The sequence below is a fragment of the Colletotrichum paranaense genome (genome assembly GCF_030867605.1).
Source record: "Colletotrichum paranaense strain IMI 384185 chromosome Unknown Scaffold_11.1, whole genome shotgun sequence".
NCBI lineage: Eukaryota > Fungi > Ascomycota > Sordariomycetes > Glomerellales > Glomerellaceae > Colletotrichum > Colletotrichum paranaense.
The window spans coordinates 930923-954078 of record NW_026848969.1 but is presented as its reverse complement, the minus strand read 5'-3'; the positions used below and the strand labels follow the sequence as shown (position 1 = coordinate 954078).

At 53.1% G+C, this 23156-nt stretch overlaps 7 protein-coding genes across 7 annotated transcripts; 3 read left to right on the top strand and 4 right to left on the bottom strand.

Moving 5' to 3' along the window:
- Window positions 1-4414: 4414 nt before the first annotated feature.
- Window positions 4415-5097, bottom strand: CPAR01_12641 (uncharacterized protein; the record flags this gene model as incomplete). Its single annotated transcript, XM_060496896.1, has 2 exons — window positions 4415-4799; window positions 4859-5097. The coding sequence occupies 2 exons, from the start codon at window positions 5095-5097 to the stop codon at window positions 4415-4417; spliced, it is 624 nt and encodes a 207-aa protein (XP_060344429.1).
- Window positions 5098-5968: 871 nt separating this feature from the next.
- On the top strand, window positions 5969-7267 carry CPAR01_12640 (short-chain dehydrogenase; the record flags this gene model as incomplete). Its single annotated transcript, XM_060496895.1, has 3 exons — window positions 5969-6318; window positions 6434-6685; window positions 6790-7267. 3 exons carry the CDS (start codon window positions 5969-5971, stop codon window positions 7265-7267), a joined length of 1080 nt encoding a protein of 359 aa, XP_060344428.1.
- Window positions 7268-7425: 158 nt separating this feature from the next.
- On the top strand, window positions 7426-7724 carry CPAR01_12639 (uncharacterized protein; the record flags this gene model as incomplete). Its single annotated transcript, XM_060496894.1, has 2 exons — window positions 7426-7555; window positions 7603-7724. 2 exons carry the CDS (start codon window positions 7426-7428, stop codon window positions 7722-7724), a joined length of 252 nt encoding a protein of 83 aa, XP_060344427.1.
- A 1452-nt stretch (window positions 7725-9176) lies between these two features.
- CPAR01_12638 (arid/bright DNA binding domain-containing protein) lies at window positions 9177-12155 on the bottom strand (the record flags this gene model as incomplete). The annotated part of the gene is made up of 3 exons (XM_060496893.1): window positions 9177-9230; window positions 9289-11135; window positions 11192-12155. 3 exons carry the CDS (start codon window positions 12153-12155, stop codon window positions 9177-9179), a joined length of 2865 nt encoding a protein of 954 aa, XP_060344426.1.
- Window positions 12156-13036: 881 nt separating this feature from the next.
- CPAR01_12637 (uncharacterized protein) lies at window positions 13037-15113 on the top strand (the record flags this gene model as incomplete). The annotated part of the gene is made up of 3 exons (XM_060496892.1): window positions 13037-13264; window positions 13314-13424; window positions 13476-15113. The coding sequence occupies 3 exons, from the start codon at window positions 13037-13039 to the stop codon at window positions 15111-15113; spliced, it is 1977 nt and encodes a 658-aa protein (XP_060344425.1).
- An 853-nt stretch (window positions 15114-15966) lies between these two features.
- CPAR01_12636 (uncharacterized protein) lies at window positions 15967-17523 on the bottom strand (the record flags this gene model as incomplete). The annotated part of the gene is made up of 1 exon (XM_060496891.1): window positions 15967-17523. The coding sequence occupies one exon, from the start codon at window positions 17521-17523 to the stop codon at window positions 15967-15969; it is 1557 nt and encodes a 518-aa protein (XP_060344424.1).
- Window positions 17524-18558: 1035 nt separating this feature from the next.
- On the bottom strand, window positions 18559-22614 carry CPAR01_12635 (HECT-domain-containing protein; the record flags this gene model as incomplete). The annotated part of the gene is made up of 3 exons (XM_060496890.1): window positions 18559-20027; window positions 20084-22329; window positions 22394-22614. 3 exons carry the CDS (start codon window positions 22612-22614, stop codon window positions 18559-18561), a joined length of 3936 nt encoding a protein of 1311 aa, XP_060344423.1.
- Between the last annotated feature and the right edge of the window lie 542 nt (window positions 22615-23156).

Below are 23156 nucleotides of genomic sequence, written 5' to 3'. Positions count from 1 at the left end.
GAAATTTGCGGACGGGGTTTCGACAACGACGGACACACTGTCCCTATCCAAGAAGTCAACGGCGCTTGACGAACCTAAGGTTGTCGACGGTTCATGCGTGGCGCCCTGCATCACGACTGATAGCCGCGTGGCAAGCCTGTCGGGTCTGGGAATACGGTGAACAGGGTTCTTTTGATAGACACACCGTGTTTACCGACATCTGTGTATTCGTATCCGAGGTTCGAGACCTCTCCCCTCGAGATGCGCTTCCTCGATTATACATATTTGTGTGTCTCGAAGCTGTGGTGCCTTACTCGTAGCAGAGGAGCCACAAGAACAGGCCCGAGGCAAAGAGGCGAGCTAAAACTGTGGCGGTATGTCTTGGCCTTGATGGTATCCTTGATCTCAGTCATGTCGATATTGAAGCTTATGGTTATCGAGTGGCCGAGCATCTCGAAGCACAACAAACTTGATCGAATACCGGGAAGAAGACGGGAGAGAAACCAAAGTGAGTGGCCTGTGCTTCCACCCATGTTTTCGGCAGACGTTGGTTAAGGTTTTTGGCTTGGGTGCACGTTAGAAATGGGCCATTGCCGTTTCGGGGCGGAATGGAGCCTTTTAGGGGCGGCATCGTGAAAAAAGTGGCCAGCGGTTTGGCGGCTGCGGATCGTGAAAGCTGCGAGTCCACACTTGAGCTCCAGACTCCCGTCGGGACTCCAGGCGCTTGGCCCTTGTGAAAGGGACGACCCGTGTTACTGCCGGCATGATCGTCGCGCCCCGTTTGTAGTCGAATCCAGATGGTATGGAAACTCATCAACACAAACGAATCCTTTCTGATGCATTTGAAAAACAAATGGACCAAATTCAAGTGGCATTTCTGAGGTCTGAAAAAGAGAGGACAGAAAGCCGAAAGGGAAAATGCTGGGAAACATTAGGGTAGCAAGTGCTTTCGACTTTTACGTGGCTTCCCTCCTCAACCTGAACCGCCAAGGTGCTTATTAGGTAACTCAGGCGTTGCTTCCTTTTTGGCAAACGAACCCCCCACGACTCTTGCTCAACTCGTATCAGTGCCCCGGCAGGCGACAGTCATTGCACGCTTTCAGTTCCGTCTTTGAGAAAAGAAAGTGAGAGCTACTTCGGACCTGTCTGCACTTGCCCTCCTCGCTCTTTCCAGGGATGCTTGAACCGAGCCGACCTACGGGTTACGGATGCCCAGCTCCTTGAAAATCTTGTCCATCATCTGACCAATTTTTTTGATGAGACACCCCAGTCACAGCATGCCACTTCCAGAGCTTAGCACCTTCCCCGAGATCCTCTCTAATATGCCTGGCAGAGACATGGTGACATGGTACCAGAGAGGGCTTCGGCGAGGCGCAGCTAACTCCTCTTCCCGCCCACGTCCCCCAAACATTCCCACGATGAGAACCTCCCCTTTCTCTACGTCCACCACTAGTCTACCGATACTCTAGAGAGCCTAGACTGTTCCTCCCGCCTTGCCGGGACGGCACAGGAACAGGATCCGCGGCGCTCTGTCTTAATTTGCCAGCTAGAACCACATTGCCCCTGTTGGTAGCTCAGTATGGAACGCTAACACGCCCTCGTCAGCAGCTCCGTGACAGCAAACCACCACAGAAAACCAACCATCGGGAAGATTGGCCAGTGACGAATCAAGCTACACAGGGCGAACCAACAACGGTACCTACAAGCATCTACTGCCTGACGGCGCAACGTCCATTTCCCACGGTCATCTTGGCACCTTTAAGGAGAACTTACGGAGAACGAAGCAATAATAGAAAATCCAGTATCAAACCCCACAGCCGCTTCAGTACGAAGCACACCACGACACAGGTGGGAAATCGCCCGAGGCTGGGATGCAGCCTCAATTAGGGATCTTCTGCTGTCAACCCTTGCTACCGGCGCCGGCCGACTACGCTGAGACGATTGTAGCTTCCAGGAAGAATGGAGCACTCGCACCAAATTTAGACCAGCAGCACAGCGTCTGGCACTCAACAGGCTCAAGACAATATTGGTTCCTGACGGTGACGGGACGGTATCCGGCGCACAGACGAGCCTTTGGGCTATACTCAGACCGCCCTGGAGGCTCTTGAGAACCAATGTGCCAGAATGCCAAAGCTTCCCTGTTAGCCGGCCGGGGCACAAGCGGAACACGACGGTGAGGGCGCTATTCGAGAATGCCAAATCTAAGGGAAGACTACCAGAGCTACCCCTGCCGCAGACACCCTAGCAACACCGGATACTGCTCTGTCCCACGTTTTTCGCTGTATGGATGAGACGCGCCGTTTAGTTTGGGAACAATACTTTAGAGTCGAAACCGTGATACGGATTCCTAGTCTTGCCAGTCCACAAGGATACAGATCAACTGTCAACTCAGACATGGGCAAGCGGTTGGGCTCTCACCAGGCTCTTGAACTGGCTCTTGAACGGGCAACTCGACGTCTCGCACCGTCGCTGCTGTGTATACCCCAAAGGCCGGCCATCTATATATACAGGTCAGATTTGCGACAAACTTGCAACGCATACCTCTACCTTTTTATGCACTTGGGAGTGACAATCTAGTCCGTTTGCCAGCTTGCAAAACTCTGAACGGGGTAGAGGAACACTTGACGCTTGGCAGGAAGATCAAAGATGACGGAAAACGAGATTGTACATGCGCGCATCCCCAGGTTCCCCAGACGCCATGATATGATCAATTTTTTTCGATTCAGCTGACCATTGACTTACAGCCATTCCGCAGTCTTGCGTCGCTAGCTTCGTGGACACGGTCCAGGTATTCAAAGACACGCTCATCAAAACCAAGAAGCCTTCGTGCGGAGCGAGATCGGAGGCGGACAACATCTGAGACCTTTGCAAGCTTGCATTGCATCTCAGACACGCGCTCATGAGACTACAGGCTGGGGGTCGAGCCAATTGTCGTTCCTGCATGACACTGCACCGAGTCGCGAAGCAAGTCATTGTGGCGCCTTTGAACGACGAGCCTTTACGACTACGAGTATGGAGAACATTTATTTAAAGCCAACTGGCTGAGAAACTCGGCCCGCACCGAAGTTGCGACCCGACACATAGCTTCAATCATCAGGGAACACTTTGTTGGTCTGAGCTCGTTGCCGGAATTAAGCTGGATAGCGAACTGTCTAAACGATTAGAAGGCGGCAACGCAACGTCATGCTCTTCGAGATAGAGGCAAGTTGCAGCGCAAGTCTCTTTTCCAGCCCAAAGACTCAAGAACATGCTCTCAGAAACGATCTGGAGTGACTCAACCTCCATTGTCAGCATCATAGCGTCAGTTCATTCCCGCAGGCTAGTCAGAACAAAGTCCTTAGGACAAGCGAAGCAGTGATCGACACACGAGTATTTGCCACCTAAGCCGTTGCGTAGCTTTCGCGCCGTTGGTACCGTTGTTAGGCGGGAAAATGGAGAGTTTGGCAGACTGGAGTAATCCTGAATCGTCACACCTGCTGCATCAACTCAGATTCGTAAGAAATAGGGGTCCGCAAAGCCCGTCATTATCTGTGGAGTTACAGCTAAAAGTGGCCGTTGTGGGTCCTTCTGACATGTAGACAATGGTTATGATGCAAAAGTGCACCGGTCAGCCTACAGAGTTGACGACTGAAGCTGACAGATGTTGGAGACTCGTCCGGATGAGACTGAAATAATGGAGGGGGGCTCATCGACCATCGAATACGGGGACACAACTCTGTAAGAATCGGAATCCGACACACAATACCTGACAGAGGGCATGGCTTGGGAACCAATTCCCATATGAGATGACAAGACGAAGAGAGCAATTTTCAGCACTGTCGGCTCAGTCGGAGAGTTGCTGTCACCAAGCAGGGTCCCCATATAATTGTTGCAGCGCGACATGTCGTTGTTCTAAATCTTCCAACACCATGGCCTAGGAAATGACGCCCGAGACGCAGTTCCCCTCCATACCTAAACTTACGGAATGCGCTTGCGGTGCTGGTGATTGGTATCATAGCCTTATCTTCAGTACACACATTAAGCAACGGCAAAGCGACTTAGACTTAAGCTTTGGCATCCTCTCTTCTTTTTCCGCTTGCCTTTGGTCGCAAAGATAACAACAGCGGCGACTTTCATCCCATCTAGACCCATCGGACTGGCAAGGTGCAGTCGGATGCGCTGTCACCGTGGCCCGACATTCATGCAGTATGTTGATAGCCTCATTGTCAAGACTCAGGGACCATGAGCAAGCTCATGAGCTCGACAGACTGAACCAATTCTGATCTTTCGTCTCGTCTGCTCTTTGAGTTGTGGCGGCGGGTGTGAGGCGGCGGACGTGCGGCGGGTCAAACAAGCAGCGGTGACGTATTTGCACCTTTTCAAACGCTACAGTAGATATCCAGGATCTCTCAACTTGGCCCCATTTTACGGTAGAGTGGATTCACATGGGGGTCCTCTACGCTAAGACATCCCGGATGGCTTGACGGACAGGAAGCCGGGCAAGGTGCAGGACGGAGTAGCCGCCACCCACCAGGCCTGCAAGCTGCACTCCACACCTCATTGCTAGCGTCGACCATCCCAGCTTCCACACCACACTCCCGTCCACACCAGATTTCCATGGGATGCTGAACCCAAAGGTATTGGTGCTGCCGTTCAGTGCAAAAGTACGGCCAGATTGCCAAACAAACACCTTGCTAGGGTCACCATGGGGGCCGCTCTTGCCATTAGGACGCTGAGAGGTGTCCTGGAAACTGACACGCTGATGGAAACTGGCCTCAAGGAACCAGGTAGGGACGCTGGGAAAGGGCGGGACCCCTTTCAGTCGCATCGCCCTGCCATTTCTATCAAGCCTCAATTAGTACTTCGTATGCGGATACAGGTTGACGGAGTACCTACCTACTCACAATCACCGCTGTTTCGAATGCTTCGAAACCTTCCGTCTCCTGCCAAGCGTAAGGTGACGCTCGCCGGATCTGTAGCGTTCGGATTCATCCCGCGAGCTGGCCAGGCAAGGCCAATCCAGGTGCTTCCCGCTTCGTGGTCGCCCAAGCGCGTGGTGTGAGGTGGTGTTCTCTGCATCTTGTTGCCCCCAATCCCGAGCGAGAGAACCCCCGTGGCCACAACCCCTGTATGCAGCATCTGCAGTCTCTTAACAGAGTAGAGCCGCAGTCATGTTGGAAGTGGGTGTGCCCAGGTCACCCAATTGCCCGTCTCGCCCAGCCAGCATCGCCATCCCGACTGGCCGAAACAATGCCATTCACCGCGTCGACGCCCACATGAGCTCCAGCACCAGGAATTTCTCATGGATGGAGTGATTAGATATTTGTTTTATTTATTTTTTTAAACTGGGACCCCTGGCGCGCACTAGAACGGTTCCGCAATCGCCGCACGCCACGCTCAGAATCTCCACGTCCATCACTTGCAACACTAGGAAGGTACGAAGCTACCTTAGTGACGGTACCGATACGGACAGCTCTCCTCCACTTCAGCTCAGCGTAAGGCAAGGTAGCTGGGTGATCAACGTTTTAAGGTGAGGCACGCACAATAAACCACCAACTCTTCGTTCTGCCTCACATCATCCTGCGCCGGCGAACACAAGGTACCTCCACTTCAGCTACCTTTTCTTACGCTACGAATACCGTACTGTACCTTCCCAAGCTTACCTCACTTGGACCGTCTCGACTGTCGGTCCCTTCCTTCCTTACCTTAGGTAGCTTACACGGGCCACACCTTCCCTTTCCCCCCTTTGGACCTACCTATATCAACTTGGACACCTACTTCCTTCCACTTGCTTGCCCGTCCAACTTTTTTTTTCCCACCCACATTCGCATTCCATCATTGTTTTTCTTCCCATCAAGCTCGACTTCTGCGAATCTCTGCGACTCTCTTCCATCTTCGCACCTTCATCACCGGTCAATACCTTTCTCGCGTTGACCAACTCTTCCCCTCCTCCCTACCATAAACAACCCTACCTCGTATCCTACTCATCACCACCTGATCGATCGCAAAAATGGCCGCCGCTCGCTCTGCCTTCCGTCTTACCACCCGCTTCGCTCCCCGCGTCGCCATCCGCAGCCAGGCTGCCCGTCCCTTCTCCGTCTCTGCTCGCGCCTTCAAGAGCGACGTTGTCAGCGAGAAGGAGGTTCCTGTCTCTGTCTACGCTCCCGATGCTAAGGGCACTGGTCAATCCGACCACTTCTCCATTCCCGTCCGCGAGCACGACTCTCGCCCTCCCACCGAGTCCCCTGTTCCCGGCCCTGAGAATGACGATGTCGTCCCCCTCACCCGTAAGACCTTCGACTCCATGCCTCCCATGATGCAGAAGCTCTCTGTCATGGGCAAGACCATTGTGGTCACTGGGTACGTTTCTCCCCTTCAATTGTCGTCAATTGCGAGATCATTGCTTCAATTGATTATTTCCCCCTAAAAAATCAAGAGCTGTCAAACAACATCACGACTAACTTCCTGTTCACAGTGGTGCCCGTGGTCTGGGTAACTACATGGCTCGTGCCTGCGCCGAGGCTGGTGCCAAGGCCCTGGTCATCTTCGATGCCAACCAGGAGTTGGGTGACGAGGCTGCTGCCGAGCTGCACCAGAAGACTGGCTTGCCCGTCACCTTCTTTAAGGTGGATGTCCGTGACGGCGCTGCCATTAACGCTGCAGTCGACTCCGTGGTTGAGCTCTACGGCGCTCCTGATGTTCTGGTCAACTCTGCCGGTATCGCTGAGTACGTCATAATCCCCATAATGCAGCGTGCACAAAACGCATAGCACCTGAGCATTCGCCCCTTGTCGCTTAGCGAGACCCACTAACACTTCTTCTTTTGAACAGCTCCAACATCAAGGCCGAGACTTACGACCCCGCCATGTTCCGCCGTCTTATCGACATCAACCTGACTGGTTCTTTCCTCATGTCCCAGGCTGTTGGTCGCGCCATGATGAAGGCTGGCAAGCCTGGCTCCATCATCCTGGTCGCCTCCATGTCTGGCAGCATTGTCAACTACCCCCAGGAGCAGTCCTGCTACAACGCCTCCAAGGCTGGTGTCATTCAGTTTGGCAAGTCCCTTGCTGCTGAGTGGGCCAAGTACAACATTCGCGTCAACTGCATTTCCCCCGGCTACATGGACACTGCCCTCAACCGAGTCCCTGCCCTTGACGCCCAGAAGAAGATCTGGAAGTCCCTGACTCCCCAGGACCGCCTTGGTGCTGTCGACGACCTGAACGGTCTCTGCGTCTTCCTGGCTTCTGATGCCTCCAGCTTCATGACTGGCTCCAACGTCATCATCGATGGTGGTTACACTTGCTACTAAGCCCGTACATCAGTGTGGCCATTCCCCGGGCTTTGCTTTGTTGCGTTGCCTTAGGGTAGGTCTGGCATATACCTGGCGAGTCTTGAGCTTGCGGGCTGCGTCCCGTGATGCAGCTACGATGAAGAGCATCGCTGGTCCACACAGACGGTAAATTTGCCATGGGCAGACGTGATACCAGTGGAATCAGCATCATTGCTCCGACATGGTCGCCTACACTACGGCGACTTCGTGCCGATTTCTTAGTGTCATTGCTTTTTTTTCCTTTTACCGATCCGACAAAAGTCTTCCGGCACTATACCCCCCAGTGGTCCAAGGGTCGCACAGCACCCATTCAGCCCTCTTGACTTTCGTCTGTCAGTCATCATTTCTATCTCGCGCAAGTGTTTGTTCTCAAAGCAGGCAAGGTAGTTTCAGGAGTCAACAGGAACAAACCAAAAGAAATGGGGATTTGGACTAGAGGTTCTTTTTTTCCCAATGGTTTTGGGTGTTTCCCCCTCTGTGGCTTTGGGCAACCAGACTAGCAAAAAGAGGATAGAGTGGGACGGACAGAAAGATGATTTTTGGGGATTGGACTCTGGGATTCCCCGGTAGACAGGACAGATCAGACAAAGAAGTTTCGCAGGATAGAATCCAAAGAGAAAAGACACGTCTCTTGTGTTACGTCACTTTTCTTGTTTGAGCCTTGTGGAATGCAACATGACGGTGGCCTTTGTGAATCTTGGTGATTTTATGGGAATATGGGGAAGTGAGGCTGCTCTCCCACCATTCCAGAAAGGTTATGCTGTTGACATTGTAGGTGACACTCGGTCTCGAGGTCTTGTGTCATGGTCGCAGTTACAATGATTGAATGGCTTCTTTGGAAGGTTGTCTTATGACTTGATGCCAAGGCCTGGAATGTTGCCATCGCAGCTTCACTTACATGGTTTCCAATTATCAGGAAAAGGCGGAAAAAAGGGGGGGCGGGGGCGAAGAGATCATCTTTCGGCCCGAGCCATTTTCCACACCGAACCAGTAATCTCATGTTATTTTGGCATTAGGAAAGACAAATGACAGCTGTACCGACGATCATCGCGGAAAACTCAACGATCGTGGGACTTTCCCTTCTTCCAGGGATGGAGCTAGCAACGCTACCTTACCTTGGGGGGGGGGGGGCGCAAATGCCGACGGGAGAGAAACAAATCAGCCTTATCGTGAGGTGGACCTCAAACTTTCCACGACGTGTTGGATTTGAGTTGGTCGGCCCCCCGTCTCCACAGCGGGAAGGAAAACGCACAGGTTCTTGGCTGATAGATGGTGTGCTCGTTCGGGGGGGCTCCACACTCACGATACTTCCGAAAAGTCCTGGGGGGTTAGCAGGCAAGCAGGCAAGCAAGCATCGTGGAGCTAAAAAAACGGAGGGGACCGACCTGGGAAACCAAGCGAATCCACACTCCCGTCATCCGGATTCAACTCCGAATGAGAGACCGTGCATTTTGGGGCTGATCACAGCAAAAAGGCCTTGTTGAAGAAGAACGACGACACACAATCCTCATAGTGATTTCCAGAGGCGTTTCCTTGATCGCAATTGATTCTATTCTACAGCTTGGGGGAAGAAAACAAAGTCGTTATCTTGCTTGCTAATTCTCATGGCCGTTCCTCCTCAACGCCTGGGTATTTGCCATCCCAAAAAAAAAGTACAGTTTTTATCACACGTTTTCCCACATTTTGTGCTTGCTCTCTAGTCCGGGACACGATGCCATCTGCCGCAGTTCTCCTCGACGTTTTCCAGTCTCATGGTGTCCACGGTCGTGTATCAAGGCCAAATTAGCCCCTTGTCGCCAGACTGGACCCAGAGCATCTGCCCAGTCAGGTCTCTGCAACGTAACACCACGCATGGCGCATCGTAAGTAGGCAGGCTGTTGGAATGCGCCTACAAATCTCTTTCCGACTCGGCGAATTCGATGAGGGAGAAAACGTGAGACCGCTGTGAGATTCCGCGTCAGTAGCCATAATGGGGATAAGTAGCAGCTGAGAAAACTTACTAGAACCTTATTCTCGGTCATAATCTCGTAGAGACGGGGAAGAACGTTGCGGAACAGGCGCTCGTTCCAGCCACCAGCCTCACCTCCAAGCTCATGCTGCTTGAGCAGATCCTCCTGAGCACTTGTCTTGACCACATTGCGGGCAATATTGCGAAGAATCAGCACCGCGCTGAGAGGGATGCCGGCTGCTTGAGGAGGAGCTGCGGGGTTTTGCTCGTCGGGAGCCGTGGCAGTCTCTTCAAAGTGAACCACAAGACTGTCACTAGGCTGGGGTCCTGCTTGCGCCTTCTTCTCGTTGATGGCGATGCCGTTGAAGCTCTGGCAGCAGTGGGTTTGAAGGTGGTGGCCCATGAGGGCGAGCTTCATCTTCGTAGGCTTCTTGTACTTGGTGCAGTCAGCCCACTGGCATCTCACCTCTTCCTCCTTGTTGTCGAAACCACCCTTGTCATTCCGAACCCACTTGAGATGGGTAGTAACGACATGCTTCCACATGGTCTCCTTGGTTCCGAAAAAGTGACCGCACTTTTCGTTGGGTCGACCAGAAGCCGAGTCCCATAGACAACGGACAAAGACCCGGCCGTCTAGGCCCACAGGTCGAAGTCGACACTGGATTCCGCGGATAATGAACTTCTGCTGAACCTGGCCGGGATTTCCAGTGCCAGCCCACACTTCAGCCTTGGAGCTCTTATACGCCGCACAGCTGTTTCTGATGAAGTCCGCCGGAGTGATGAGAGGCTGGTCAATGGCCTGCAGAGCGGCCTTGAAGGCATTCTGGTACGCCTGCCAAGCTGCGATTTGGGTGACAAAAGAGTCGTTGACTTCCTCGAAGAAGCACTTGACCCACTGGTTGCATCTCTCCGGCTCTTCTAGCTTCAATAGATCCTGTAACAGGTCTTCAGGCATGGCGGCCGGGTCGTTGCTGGTGGCCGGTTTCGGCGCGGGCTTCAGAACCTCTTCCACCTGGTATCGTCTAGCATTGTGCGAAAGCAGACGAACAAGATGATGGATCAGGTGCTCGCAGTTAAGAGACTTGACCAAATTGTCCACGTTGCCGACAACCGCAGTGTACTGGTAGAGGAAGTCGAGGCAAGCATCCTTGAGCTCGTCGTCATTCAGAAGCATCAGCTCGCTAATCTTGGTCAAGATAGCCGTAGGAACCTTGTCCAGCCTGTTGGTGGCTTCAAGATTCATCGAGATACGACCAAGTGCTCGAAGAGCCGTGAGAATGATACCCCGATCATCGGAGCCCTTCAGTTGCTTCATGAGGACCTTGTAGAGGGGATCGCGAGAGTCAATCTCCAAGTAGGGTGTCAAAGCCTCTGCAATGTCCAACATTTGGTGCTTCAACTCAACCAACCACTCGTGCTTGGGGAGACTCAAGACAATGCAAATCAGGTCTTTGATCGGCAAAAACTCAGCCAAGTGTGCAGCATTCTCACGGAGCTGTGACATGTTCCTGAGAGTCAAAGCAGCCTCATTGACGAGGACCATCTGATCAGATAGGTGCTCAGGTACAATGAGTTCGTTGACTTCCTTTGGCTCCAAACTGTCGATACGTTCCAGAATGTCCTCGGTTCCTTCATTGCCATCGAGGGTGTCGAAATTGTCGGCGGCGTTTTGCGAAACCCAGGAGATCTTCCACTTGACATCATAGAAAATGCTGCCAATCTCCAGAACCTTTTCGACGAGACCTTCGCTGAGGCCCGGGAAGCCTTCGAATTTGAACTTGTCGTGGCGTTCATAACTGATCTTGACCAAATGGTAGAGCGCGAACTGCTGCTCTTCAAAGATGGCAGAGCGCAAAGCCATCAGACAGCGAATGTAGATATTGGGCCCTTCGAATCCAACTGAACACAAGTTAACGGCTTGATACACTTTGACGAGAGAATGAGGATGTCTTTACCTCCAGGATAGGGTCCACTGCGGCGAGGAGGCTCCAGGAGGGAGCGAGCTACATGTCGGCGGCGAGCAAATTCGGCCGGATTGTTGCTTGGTGTATCGACAGGGCGCATGGGGAGAACGTGCTGCTGGTTCGGTGGCTGAAGCGAGCGGGGAAGGTAAGATTCAACTGATGCCGACGTGTTGTCTGGGTTGGGCGGATTGTAGCTGCCGCTCGGTCCACGCGGTGGAGCTCTTGGTTGGTGAGGAAGAGGCACGGGAGTGTGCTGAACCTGTTGCGGTGTTCCATGATGACTGCCTGAATGGCCGCCTGGGGTAGGAGTGTTGAGGTGGCTCGGCTGTTGGCCAGAGACGTGGCGAGTCGGCCTAGCAGGGCCTGTATCGGGTTGAAAGATGACTCTCTGGGGCGGTGCCTCGCGTAGGCCACGAGAAGCTCTCACGCTGGATGTTGGTGCCGCATCTGGAGTCGGGCGCTCTCGTGTAGGGGTGCCATCATCGCCAGAAGCCGCGGCAGAGTCAGCAGCCGTGCCACTGTCGCGCTTCGCTCCACGGAAGTTCTCTCTGGTTCGAGACAAAAGACCACCACCCTTAGCAGAGACATCCTCCAAAATGTCCTTTGGTGGAGGTTCCTTGCCGTGGAAGAATTTGATCTCGTATGCAGCAAGGTTTTTGTAGTACTTCTCCTTCAACGAGAAGGCAGTTGAGGCAACGTTGGACGAGTGGATGCCGAGCTGCTCCGCCATCCGGCGCCAGGCCAGCTTCTCATCAGACACCTTATCATAGCCACCGTTCGCGCAGATGTGGGTGAAAGTCTTGTAGAGGTCGAGATATACCGGTCCGACCTTGGGCTCGGCCTCTAGAGTAGTGCCCCGCTCCTGGTGGTAGGCCTTCAGCTTGGCCATGAAATCCTCATACTCGGGGGTTCGGCTGATAGCATGAAGCTCGACCTCAGCTTCTTTGGGCGCCATGATGGGTCGGTCGATCGAGCAGGCTGCTGGATCCCTGTCAGTGGACGCGCAGATGGAATTGTACGTTCGGGGTGAGGCAAACTAACGGGCAGCCTGCTAGCAAAGTCGGGTTCACTGGTTCGAGATCGTAGCCCGGTGTGAGGCTCGCAGAAGAGCTTCGAGTTCTTCTACAGGACCAAAGTTGTTGGAAAAGGTTGCACGAGGTGTTGCGACAAGAACTGCCTGAATCTGTGTGTTGTAAAACGCGTTGTCGACTCCCAATGGAAGAGGGTGGGGATGAAGTGTGCTCTTGCGCAAGTTCAGGGCCCTCTGCGATCGGTAGTGATGCGCCGGGACAACCAACCAACCGTGTTTTGCCTTTACGCGACGTTGAGAAATCCCTAGTAACCTCTGCGCTTATCTTCACGTGACTGCGAGTTCAATCTGGTGGTCCCTGCGCTAAGGGTACCACTTAAATCCCGATTAGGATCGGGTCCACATGAGCTGCACCTTCCATCTGCAGCTCGAGGCATGGGTGAAGACTGGAGAGAAGCTAGACCCCTGCCCCGACTGTCACTTGCCTACTCTCCAGAGTCAGGGTTCCTTCCTATTTGTTCTTCAGGGCAACCACCATTCAACCTCACTTGGCCTGTGACTGTCTCCAGCCCACTACTCAACCCTCATATGGAGTATTCGTTGATCATTGCTTTTACTCTGCTCAATCCATCCAAGAACCCCATCACCAATGAAATGCTATACACCCCTGCCTCATGTTACTAACTACACAGTTTGGTGGTATCGATGACTTGGTCGACCTCGTTTTCTCGAGCTATAGGTATACTTGAAGGTTCTACTTTTAACACATACTACCATCAGAAGCACGGCTCTGTGTATCGCCGAACATGCCACCCAAAGGACAGAAACCCCAGAACTGGACGTTCACACTGATCCATGCGACAATCTCCGAGAGACGCCACCGTGAGAAAGACTGGTTATGCACCTCCAGCGTCGAAAATGCCGTCCTAAACTTGAAACAGGAGATACTTCTCGCAGATGCTATGGGATCCCGAGGCAATGCCAACAGAGAACCAAACCATGTTCTCATTGTGCCGAGACAGGGGGCGCAGGCTGTAAGTCGCCTCATAGTCTGAACAGCACGCGCTTATTGACAGAATGTAGCTCAAGCTCGGTCTTGGAAGTCGAGATGGAGCTATTCCAAGAGACGCCGACTACATGCTGGGCTACTGCCCCGGGGCCAATATCTTGGTCATTAGAGAGAGCCTTCGTAGCGTACGTTCACATTCTATGCTCGTACCGGGGATGTCTGCTGACCATTTGTAGGTCGATCAACAGATCCGTCTAAGATTCAAAAGCCAGAGTGATAAAGACCAAGTACTAGGCCTTTTTCAAAGTCTCGGCTTTCAGGCCAGACCGATGCAATCATCTCGTCGCCAGCCCACTCCACTGCAGCAATTTCGGTCATCCTCGGTTGCAGGCGACTTTCAAACTTCTGCTGCGACCCAACCCTACTCCTCGAGGCATAATGCAAGTGCGATACGACAAGAATACCAAGGTCGGCTGGGGTCGCCTCCGGGGACACAATTTCCTTCGGAAGGAAGCCACTCGATACCTCGAGCCAGCAGTGTAGCTGTGCAGACGTACCGGCCTTTAACGTCCGTCAGTCAACGCGCAGGGTCTGTTCACCAGTCTTCAAATGGACTTGAAAAACCTTACACCTTCAGCCGATCTCGCACTGCATTCACAGAGATGCCAAATGAATACGCATCGCAAACAGCTCCGTCGAATACAGAGTACAGGTTCGCGGTCTCTACACCTTCAACGATTTCCCAACGACGGCCATCAGTACGCCCACCGCCAGCTTCGCAAGACTTCCGTCATTGGAATCTCAGCCCATCAACCGATGAAGTCACTTTCGCCAAGTATGACGAACGAATAACAAGACCTAGTTCTAGCACCCAGATTCAAGACATGCTTCCTCCCCGCCGTCAGCTTCCATTCTCAGCCGGAAGTAGGGCGGAGAAAGAGGTCCCTGAAATGAGTGTTACGCAAATGGGTACCACGCACCCAGGGACTCCAGAGCCCAATCAAGATCCCCAGGGTGTGATTAAAGAGGGAAAAATCCTCAGACCTCACACATCGGAAATCGAACCCGCTAAAGTCCAAGGATCGGCGGAGCGAGGCAACGGAGCTCAGACGACCAGGATCAACTTCGTCAAGAGAAAAGAAGCTGGTATGATCGACAATCCATCTTACAAGAAGCAAAAGTGTTCTTCCCAGACGACGTTGATTTCCACATCACCGATCCCGCTGCCTACCATTTCGTCTGCTCATTTCCAACGCAGAGCACTATCACGGGCCCCAGGCCTGGCTACCAGGCATGAACAACAGCCATTGTCAGAAGCTATTGAGAATGGCGGTATCAACCAGGAGGTAAAAGATGCGGTTGATTCTGCATCGGTGAATAAAGCGCAATCTGCAGAGACTGATGTTGTGAGACACGCCCAAGGTACAATTGGCAGAGGGTCGTCTAGTGTGAATGCGCCTCCGACGATGTCGGTGGAAGGAGTCGACCAGGCTCCACCGATCCGTGCCATGGTACCAGTACAGTATACAGATGGAGTCGACGCCAGCCTCGATTCGCCACGGCCGGTATTGACGCATATGGACCACAGCACACAGACTGAGCCTATTCCCTCTGGCTCCTCGGAAAAGACGGAAGAACTTTTCATCGCAATATTCAAATTGATGTGGGACATCAGAAACTTACACCAAACATCTTTTCATCGTTTGCTCGACACTTCCAAGCCAAATCATCGCATTGACGAAAACATAATTTTGGAAGATTTGGAGCAAGGTGCTATCGATCTCTGCCAGGTCGCGATTGACCGCTACGGTCCTGAAGTGGGTGACATACCGTATGAGAAGCTCCTGAAAGCTATCATGGGTCCGAGATACTGAGCGAATGTGATGTTTGATGAGTCAAGATCACCCCTCGGGGGCATATGATTTAACTTGACAGGAAGGATTCTGAGCGGGTCGCAATAATGGCATATGGTGTGCGTATGGAAGATACTACGAATTGGAGCCAGGTAGTTATATCACATCATGGTGCGAGTCAGTTAATGAGAAAGAGAGAATTGTGTGTCCTATGCTATAATGGAATCATTGGTTCATCTCTTGACGAAGATTTGCGTACCACCGTGGAGCCATCTCTCTGATGATGAAATATCTTTCAGGCTCGCGAACCCAATGCATATCCTTCATCCTTCGCCTTCTCTAGTACTGTCCGTCGATGAGAGTGGCGGTATTCAACTCGGCAGTTCTCAGTACATCGCAATACCCCCTGTTCTTCATGTCCTATAGTTCTACACCGTCCTCTAGACTCTCGCAATAGCTGTAGCCTAAGGCTATTGGTGTTGTGTAATATGTGTTCCTGCCAGGTAGTGATGAAGGGCGGTGGAAGTTAGAGTTCGACACCGGTTCATGACACCAGCCCATGACACCCGCCCATGAAATTCTCGCTGCCTCGATCTCTCCCATGCAGCCATCATCATCTTGCGTCAGTCTACATCACATCCATCTCAACGGCTTGGCAGTAAGCAATCCAGAAAGTGAACCTTTTGCGTCGCAGTATGGTGAACACCATCGACTCCATGGTGATGTTCAACTCCGACGGCAGCCTCGACAAAGCCCCTTAATCCTATGCTTACTTAATTCTGCGAACGTGAGCCGGATCACCACTACTCCCATTCAAGACCGTTTCAAGCGGTCAAGAATCTCTGGGAGGAGCGCAACGACAATGCGGCATCGTTCACTCATAGTGATCCTTCTCATTCTCGGGCAATCTAAGCTCCACAACGGGCAACTCTTCATCATACTCGGTGCCCGAGTAGTCGAAGTCGACATACATTATCCTTTCGGACACTCCGTTGACCCAGCGGGTGAGTGTATACTCCGAAATCAGGTCAGGTTCGGGCCGATCAGAAAGCACGGGAGGCGAGTACCTGCCCGAGCCGTTTGGAGAGTCCCGAATGAGCGTGGTGCCGTCCAACGACCATATGGTGACGGTGGTGGCATCGCTGTCGTCTGCTATGGCGATGTCGGGATCCGGGTAGTATCCCTCGTCCGAGGAAGAGTCGCCGTCGCTGTAGTATCCCATAGCGAGGTCGAAGTCCTCTGAGTCGTCCTCGGAGTCGTCCTCGTATTCGCTGTTGTATACAACGAACCTGTCATCGACGGAGTCGCCACTCTCGGAGGAGCTGTCGGTTTCAACAACTTCTCTGTAGTCGAAGACGTTGGTTCTGGTGTCTTCAACATAGTCGATCATGTAAACATCGCTGTCTTCGACATAGTCGAACATCTCGATGTCGCAGTCGATGTCTCCGCTATAGTCGGCCATTAAGATGTCCACTTCTTCGTCGTCGTACTCGGCCATCTCGACATCGACGTCCTCGCTGTGGTCAGACATCTCGACATCATCGTCTTCGACATAATTAGCCATTGAGACGTCGTCGTCTCCGCTATAGTCGGCCATCAAGATGTCCTCATCGTCATCATCGTCACCAGAAGCGGCAATGGGAGAAGCGTCGACCATGACGATATCGCCGTCCCCAGGGAAATCCATGGGAGAGATGTCAACCATGATTATATCGCCATCCCCAGAAACGCCAATGAGAGGCACGTCAATCATGGCGATATCATAATCACCTTTGGAGCAGTCACTACCGGACTCACTATCGAAATAGTCCGCGCCAGAAAGGAACGTAAAATGCGTGTAGCCGTCATCAGAGTCGCCCTCGCTCTCGACACACTCCTCCACCGAGGAGTACCCGCTATCTGACTGCCTGGAACTCCAGGAGCGAGACCGGGCGTACCTCACCTTCGGGCCGGGCGAGGAACGGGGCCCGCTCCAGAGTCCGACATCAGACTCGTGCTTGTAGCGAGGTGAGTCTGTGTCGGGGCAGATGCGGTACTCCTCGGCGTCCGGAGGGTATTCATCATTGACGATACCCTCGATAGCAGATGAAGATGAAGATGAGGAGGGGGAGGGGGAGGAGGGGGAGGATGGGATGTTACTCTTGCTCTTTGTCATGGCAATCGCGTACATGACTGGAATCTGCCGCTCTGCGTTGAGCGGGGCGTCGACGCCGATTCTGGTGCTCCAGCTACGGGATCTACGGTACTTTGCCTTGGGACCGGGAGAGGAGACGGGGCCGTCTGTGAGAGTGAGTGTCCAGTCGCGGCGACGTTTGGCGATGCGCTGCTGAAGGTTCACGGTTGAAGCTGGCGCGCTTGGTGAAGTGATGGCGGCTGTGGTGGTAGCAGTCTCCAGACCGGACTTGTTGACGATGTTGCCAATGGAATCCATTGTATCTCTTGATACTCTGATCTGAGGTCAAGGTTAAGAGTCTGGCTGCTGTAAGGCAGTGCCTTGTGTAAGTGGCTGGGGGTGAGTGTGGTATAGCAGATGGGTATAGCAATTCCTCAAGATGAGAATGTGTATGTTGTACTGGATAGTACTCAATGAGGGCGTGATTGGAATGAAGAATGGGATGTATAATAGAAAGGATGCCAGTAATGATAGGAAAGAGGCTCTTTCTTATAGGATTTTTATCGCGGAATGATGCGAAGACCGGGCAACCAGGGTTCTAAAATGACTTCGTTCTGTCACGTTTCTAACTGTTGAAGCCATCGGAGATGGCTTCCCGGCACGGCCAAAGTGAGCGAGTTGTCGTGAGTTTTGAGCCACAGAGGTCGTTGGTCCATCAAACCTTGCACTTCCCACGGTTCACTTTAGAAGAGGCTGCCCGTCCAGTAAGGGCAGTGCGAAAGAAAAGCAAAATACTCTTTCACTCTGGAAGAAAATGGCGTCTATGGCAAGGACAACGGGATGTTCCATTCATTCGTGAACCTGGGAGGATACCAGCCATCCCGGGTTGGGTTAACGATCCCCTTAAAGAGATAAGTTTCATGGACAGCAAGGTTTCTCTGAGCTTGGTTGAGGATTGCGGGCATGTGTTGAAAGCGTGGGAATTATGGTATGGGAAAGTCAAGGTGCTTACAGCTGTGTGTCGACCAGGTCAACTCGACAGAGAAAACCCCGGTCTTGTCTCTCATCATACCATGGCTACTGGATTGATTCCGATGGACGAGGAAGAGCCGAGAGGTCTGGAATTGGACCTCATATCAAACCACATGAAATCGCGATAATAAAGTCACCATAGCCAAGAGAACACCATGAAAAATCAGGGATGCAGAACCTCAATATTCTTCTTCCCAATGCAAGTAGTGAGCGCCAAGGATCCCAAGCCCGACGAAAAGCCCCATGTCTCTTCCGTGCCCAGATACTTTTTTGTTCCGCTAATTCTAACAAACAACCAACTCCTCGCGCAAGAAAGCTCGCTCAAGCAAACCCAAAGCCTTGCGCGTTCTCCAATGCCATGGAAAGCCTCTCTCTCAGGACATCTTTATCTTTGTACTCTGGCAGCAAAAGCGTACCGTAACACGTGTACGCGGTGGGCAAATGTCCGCCCTCGCCCTCCTCTTCACCGTTTCTTTGCACGACGAATTGCATATTCTTCATGCCACCGACGGGCACACGGTCCGACGCGGTGACGAACTCCAGCAGCCGCCTCTTCATCTTCTCGTCGTAGCGCTTAACAATCGACCAGAAGTCCCGGACGCCGCGGTGAGTCGCGTCCCAGCCGACATATCTGGTGTATCGGCGCAGTTCAGAAATGTCAATCTCCTGGACGCCCTCCACGAGTGATTGGAGGAGTGGCGGAGTCAGGAGCCCGAGTGCCTTGGGATGTAAGCAAGCTCGGAATCCACGCTCGAACGCTTCGTACTGCGGACGAATGGAGACATCCGTCAGGTATTTGATGTAGTCGCTGACGTACGCGTTCCTGTTCTCGTTGGTGACGAGCGGAGCATCCTCGGGATTCCCGTCCACAAGCGACGTCTTAGCAGTCGCCTCGAACTGGGGCCAGCTGCTAGCCTTCCCATCCATCTCCCGAGAAATGGGCTGTCCAAACATGGACACGGAGAATTCGTATGTGCGTGCGAAGACGTCTTCGACAAGACCCTGTTTCTCGTCCCATTCAAGTAGTGTCGTCAGTCCCATCGCGAGGTCTGGCCATCCGTCGGCGATATGATGCAATTCATCCACAGGCTCGCCCAGGAGCTTGCGGTAAAGGGCTTTGGGAAATGTGATGGGTAGCGTCAGGCCGTTATAGACAGCCAATGACACCAACAGACCAAGGATCTCAAATTTCCAGGCTGGTACAACGGAGCCCGGGACGAACCAGGTCATGCGGGTCCTATCGTCGACCGTGAAAGCGCCATGATCGGGATTGAGGCACTCAGCAACAGCGAGGCGGAAGAACTCCTGTTGAACTCCGCCCGAATCGAATCCCTCTTCGCCACCTTCCTCGCCAAGATGGATCTTGAGCGGTCTATGCAGCTCTCTTGCTTCTCGCCGCCAGAGTTGATCGAAAGCATCCCTGATGACGTTCTTACGACTAATCTCGAGGATCAAATACTTTGAGGAGGCTGTCTTCAGAAGGTCTTGCAGAACAAGCTTGTGATGGGGATTGGTAATGAGGCCTCCAGGAGCAACGATCGCCTTCATACGTGTTTGAAGCGAGCTCGATTCCTCATAGCTTCGGCTCATCTTCGAGAAGTTGATGGATCGGAAATAAGACACCAAGGCAGATGGTTCGAAGATGAAGGGAAAGTCCAATAGGTGCTTCTTCTGTCTCGAGGAGGTATGGGTGAGCCAGGCGACAGGCATATTGATTGAGTCCAGCCTCTCGGCAAAGTAATCCACGCGGAATTGTATGTCTCCAAGAAGCAAGTCTTGTCGTTTTTCGTCTGGTGGGGCGGTCAGTTGAATGGGAAATCTCACATGTAATGATTTCAGAACTTACACATAGCAGCAATCAGCGACAACGCTCCACCAAAGGAGCTATCGTATGAGATTTCAGGCTGGCCGTCCCATTGCTGAAGCATCACCGTCTTGGCCCAGTCTAGAAGTAGCGTAGAAACCCTGGACTCGTGGCCAGCTCGCTCGAGCTGGCCCACCCCAGGAGTGGAAGATGAGTACGAGTTAAGTAGGTCAAGTTGGGACAGAAGGGGTCGAAGGGCGTCGAAGTCCTCTTTATTGTCCTCGAGGTTGTCATCTTGCGCAGCCAGATCTGCAAAACACCTACGCGCGGATATGGCGGTGAACAAACGCCTCGCCAGCCGGAGTGCCAGATCGTTTGAAAAGGCATCCTCATACAGAAGGCAGAGCCAAGCTGGCTGCCGCGCGAGGGCACCGCTTCCGGCGAGAGTTAGTCCATTAGAACGGATTCGAGACATGTCGAAAAGGATTCGGGAGTCTGTAATCAAAGGGGCCGCGGCCACCAGCGCATGGAGGCATATCGATAGGAGCTGACCTGCTTCGACATTGGCAAGAGATCGATCGGTTCGGCGGAACATTCTGGCAGCGGGGGAACGAAGGGATTGCAGTGACTTGGGTGCTTTGAACAGGCTCCCAGCTGCCATCCACAAACTGTGAAACACCAGGCTTGGAGCCACTCGTGTGAGTCTCAGCATGCAGTACCATATGGTATGGGAATCGAGCAGTTCGTCGTCCTTGACAAAGGATGCGACTAAACTAACGGGGTCGCTCAAGATATTGAACAGACTTTGCTCAATAAAAAGCTTCCACTGTCTCCGGAGTCTCTTTGGGTAGGTGGCTCGGGAGCTCTGTTTCCTCTGCATTCTGGAAGCCCGGTCCTTGAGTGTGGTGTACGTGCTGGTAATCCTTGGGGGATCAAGGAGGTGGGACTCTGATGTACCGTCGTCCTGGAGAATGTCGCACACGAGATCAACCACCTCCACGTTGAGTACTGTTAACGATTGTGGGAGCAAGCTGTCGGCGATCGATACCTCCAGCGGGTCTTGATTCTGTTTCGAATCTTCGGCGGAGTTTGTAACCCGCAAAGGTTGAGCTTCTGAGACCGGCTCATGGGAAACTGGAGTTTCTGCTGGCTGTGGTGGTTTGCTGTTGGCGTAGTTTGTATTGGGTATTGAGTCTGGTTCTTGGACAATCGTTACGGCGTGGCTTTGAGGCGGTACATTATCAAAGAATGATGGTGTCGAGGGTATTTCTGGAATGGCGTAAGGGTTAACGTGAGACGCTTTTGGTGGCCGCAGTGGTTTCTCATAAGCTCCTCCGTTCGTCCTTGGGGAGGACAATCCGGACGTAACGTCTTCGGGCAGTGAAGATGTCGGGTATGGCTCGATGGAGAGTTTCCTACTAGGCTTCGAGTTGGCCCGCACCCTAGTGCTTGAACTTCTCTTGGGTTTATTAGGCCGTGAGCTGGGCATCGTTGCACTTGGGTTATGCAGTGTCTGTGACCCCTGAGCGAGGACTGCATCCGATCCTTGTTCCGTGGTCGACTGAGAGACTTCGCCCAAATCTCTCGTATCTGCCTGCGTCAAGGGAGGCGTTGACTGCAAAGGCGTCGACAGGCCTGATGGATTACGGAACATTTGCGGTTCTTCTTTGGAAGGACTTTGTGTCGCCTCTACCTCCAATGCCGCGACTTTTTGGGACATGGCATCCAGGCCAGCTGGCGTGAGCCATTCCAACATCTTGAAGGCGACGGTCCCAAACACATTGGCTGCGAAAGAACGGTAATCCTTGTTGACGGGTCGTTCGGCAACCTTGAATGGAGGATGTGCAGTACCTGTTGCCGCATCGAAATGCGAGCGTTCGTGCGTGGCGGATATTGTTGCTCGAGGACCAAGTTCCTCGGTACCCTGGGTAGCCCTCATGGAACTGCCATCGCCATTTACCCTGCCGCCCGAACCTGACTTCCGCCTTCTACTATCGCCTGATGTACCGGATCGCTTCGAAAAGGGGTCGCTGAATGCTGGAGGCGCGGGGTTGGAGGAAAATATGAGCGAGTTCAGGGCGGCCGGTGTTTCTTTCGGGGGATTGAGGTAGGGACAGAGCCCAGTCTCTGGGTTGTCCTGGCTGGCCAGGTACACTGCCAAGGTCCTTGCGCTCGTGATGTTATATCTGCGTATTGGCGCTTTGCCTGCGAGACGCTTGCGACAGGAGAAGCAGGTCGAGGTTGTGCATGACTTGGAGTCACATCCGTACCGTAGCTGTTGGACGTATCTAATCAGGGGTTTGTTAGTATGGAGGACACACAATGGAGGCTGAATAACAGTTGAAGACGCACGTTTCTACGAGAATCTGGAAGTTGTGCCGGCGGCTGGCGCGGTGGATAGCGTAGACGCGCTTCGGGTTCTCTATGATCTGTACCATATCCTTCAGTTCGGCCGGCGCATCAGAGGGCAGGCGCGCGAGAGGCGCATCTTCCCAGAGACCGGCTAGAAGTTCAGCATCGAGGCCGGCTTCGGTCTGAGGGCCCTTCTCAGGGCGGCGAACGTCCCGAGTCATGTCATCCGGATGGCGAGAGTTCTGGGGTATCTGAGGTCGAGGTTGGATGAGGTAGCTGGCGGCGTACAAGACCAGGAAATGCGCGCGGCAGGGAGCGGCTAGCGAGAAGAGGAGTCGGACAGAACAAGAGGGAACGCAGGGGCGGTTTCGTTGTCGTGGACGTCTAATGGTACACGGATATTACAACCAGTAGTGGACAGTTGGACCAAATAGAAATATGTTGGTGATGAATGAACAGCCTTGACCCGATGACGGGCAGTGGGTATGGTAAGTAGGTTAGGTGGATTAGGATAGCTCAACGTCCCGGTCGTCAGTGTTGGAGGAGGAACTGGGCACCGTATGGCCACGCTATGAGCGTCGGCGATGACACGGTGCGATTCGACGAAAACGGGGCACGGCTTCCGGGGTCCTTCTGAAAGAGTGGATACGGGAAGCACGGGAACAGGCAAATCGAGCATGGAGGATTCCGCAGAGGGTCCCAATTTAGCATGCGAAATTCCACTGGCAGACGCGCAAGTTGCGATCAAAGGACGAACCAGGGC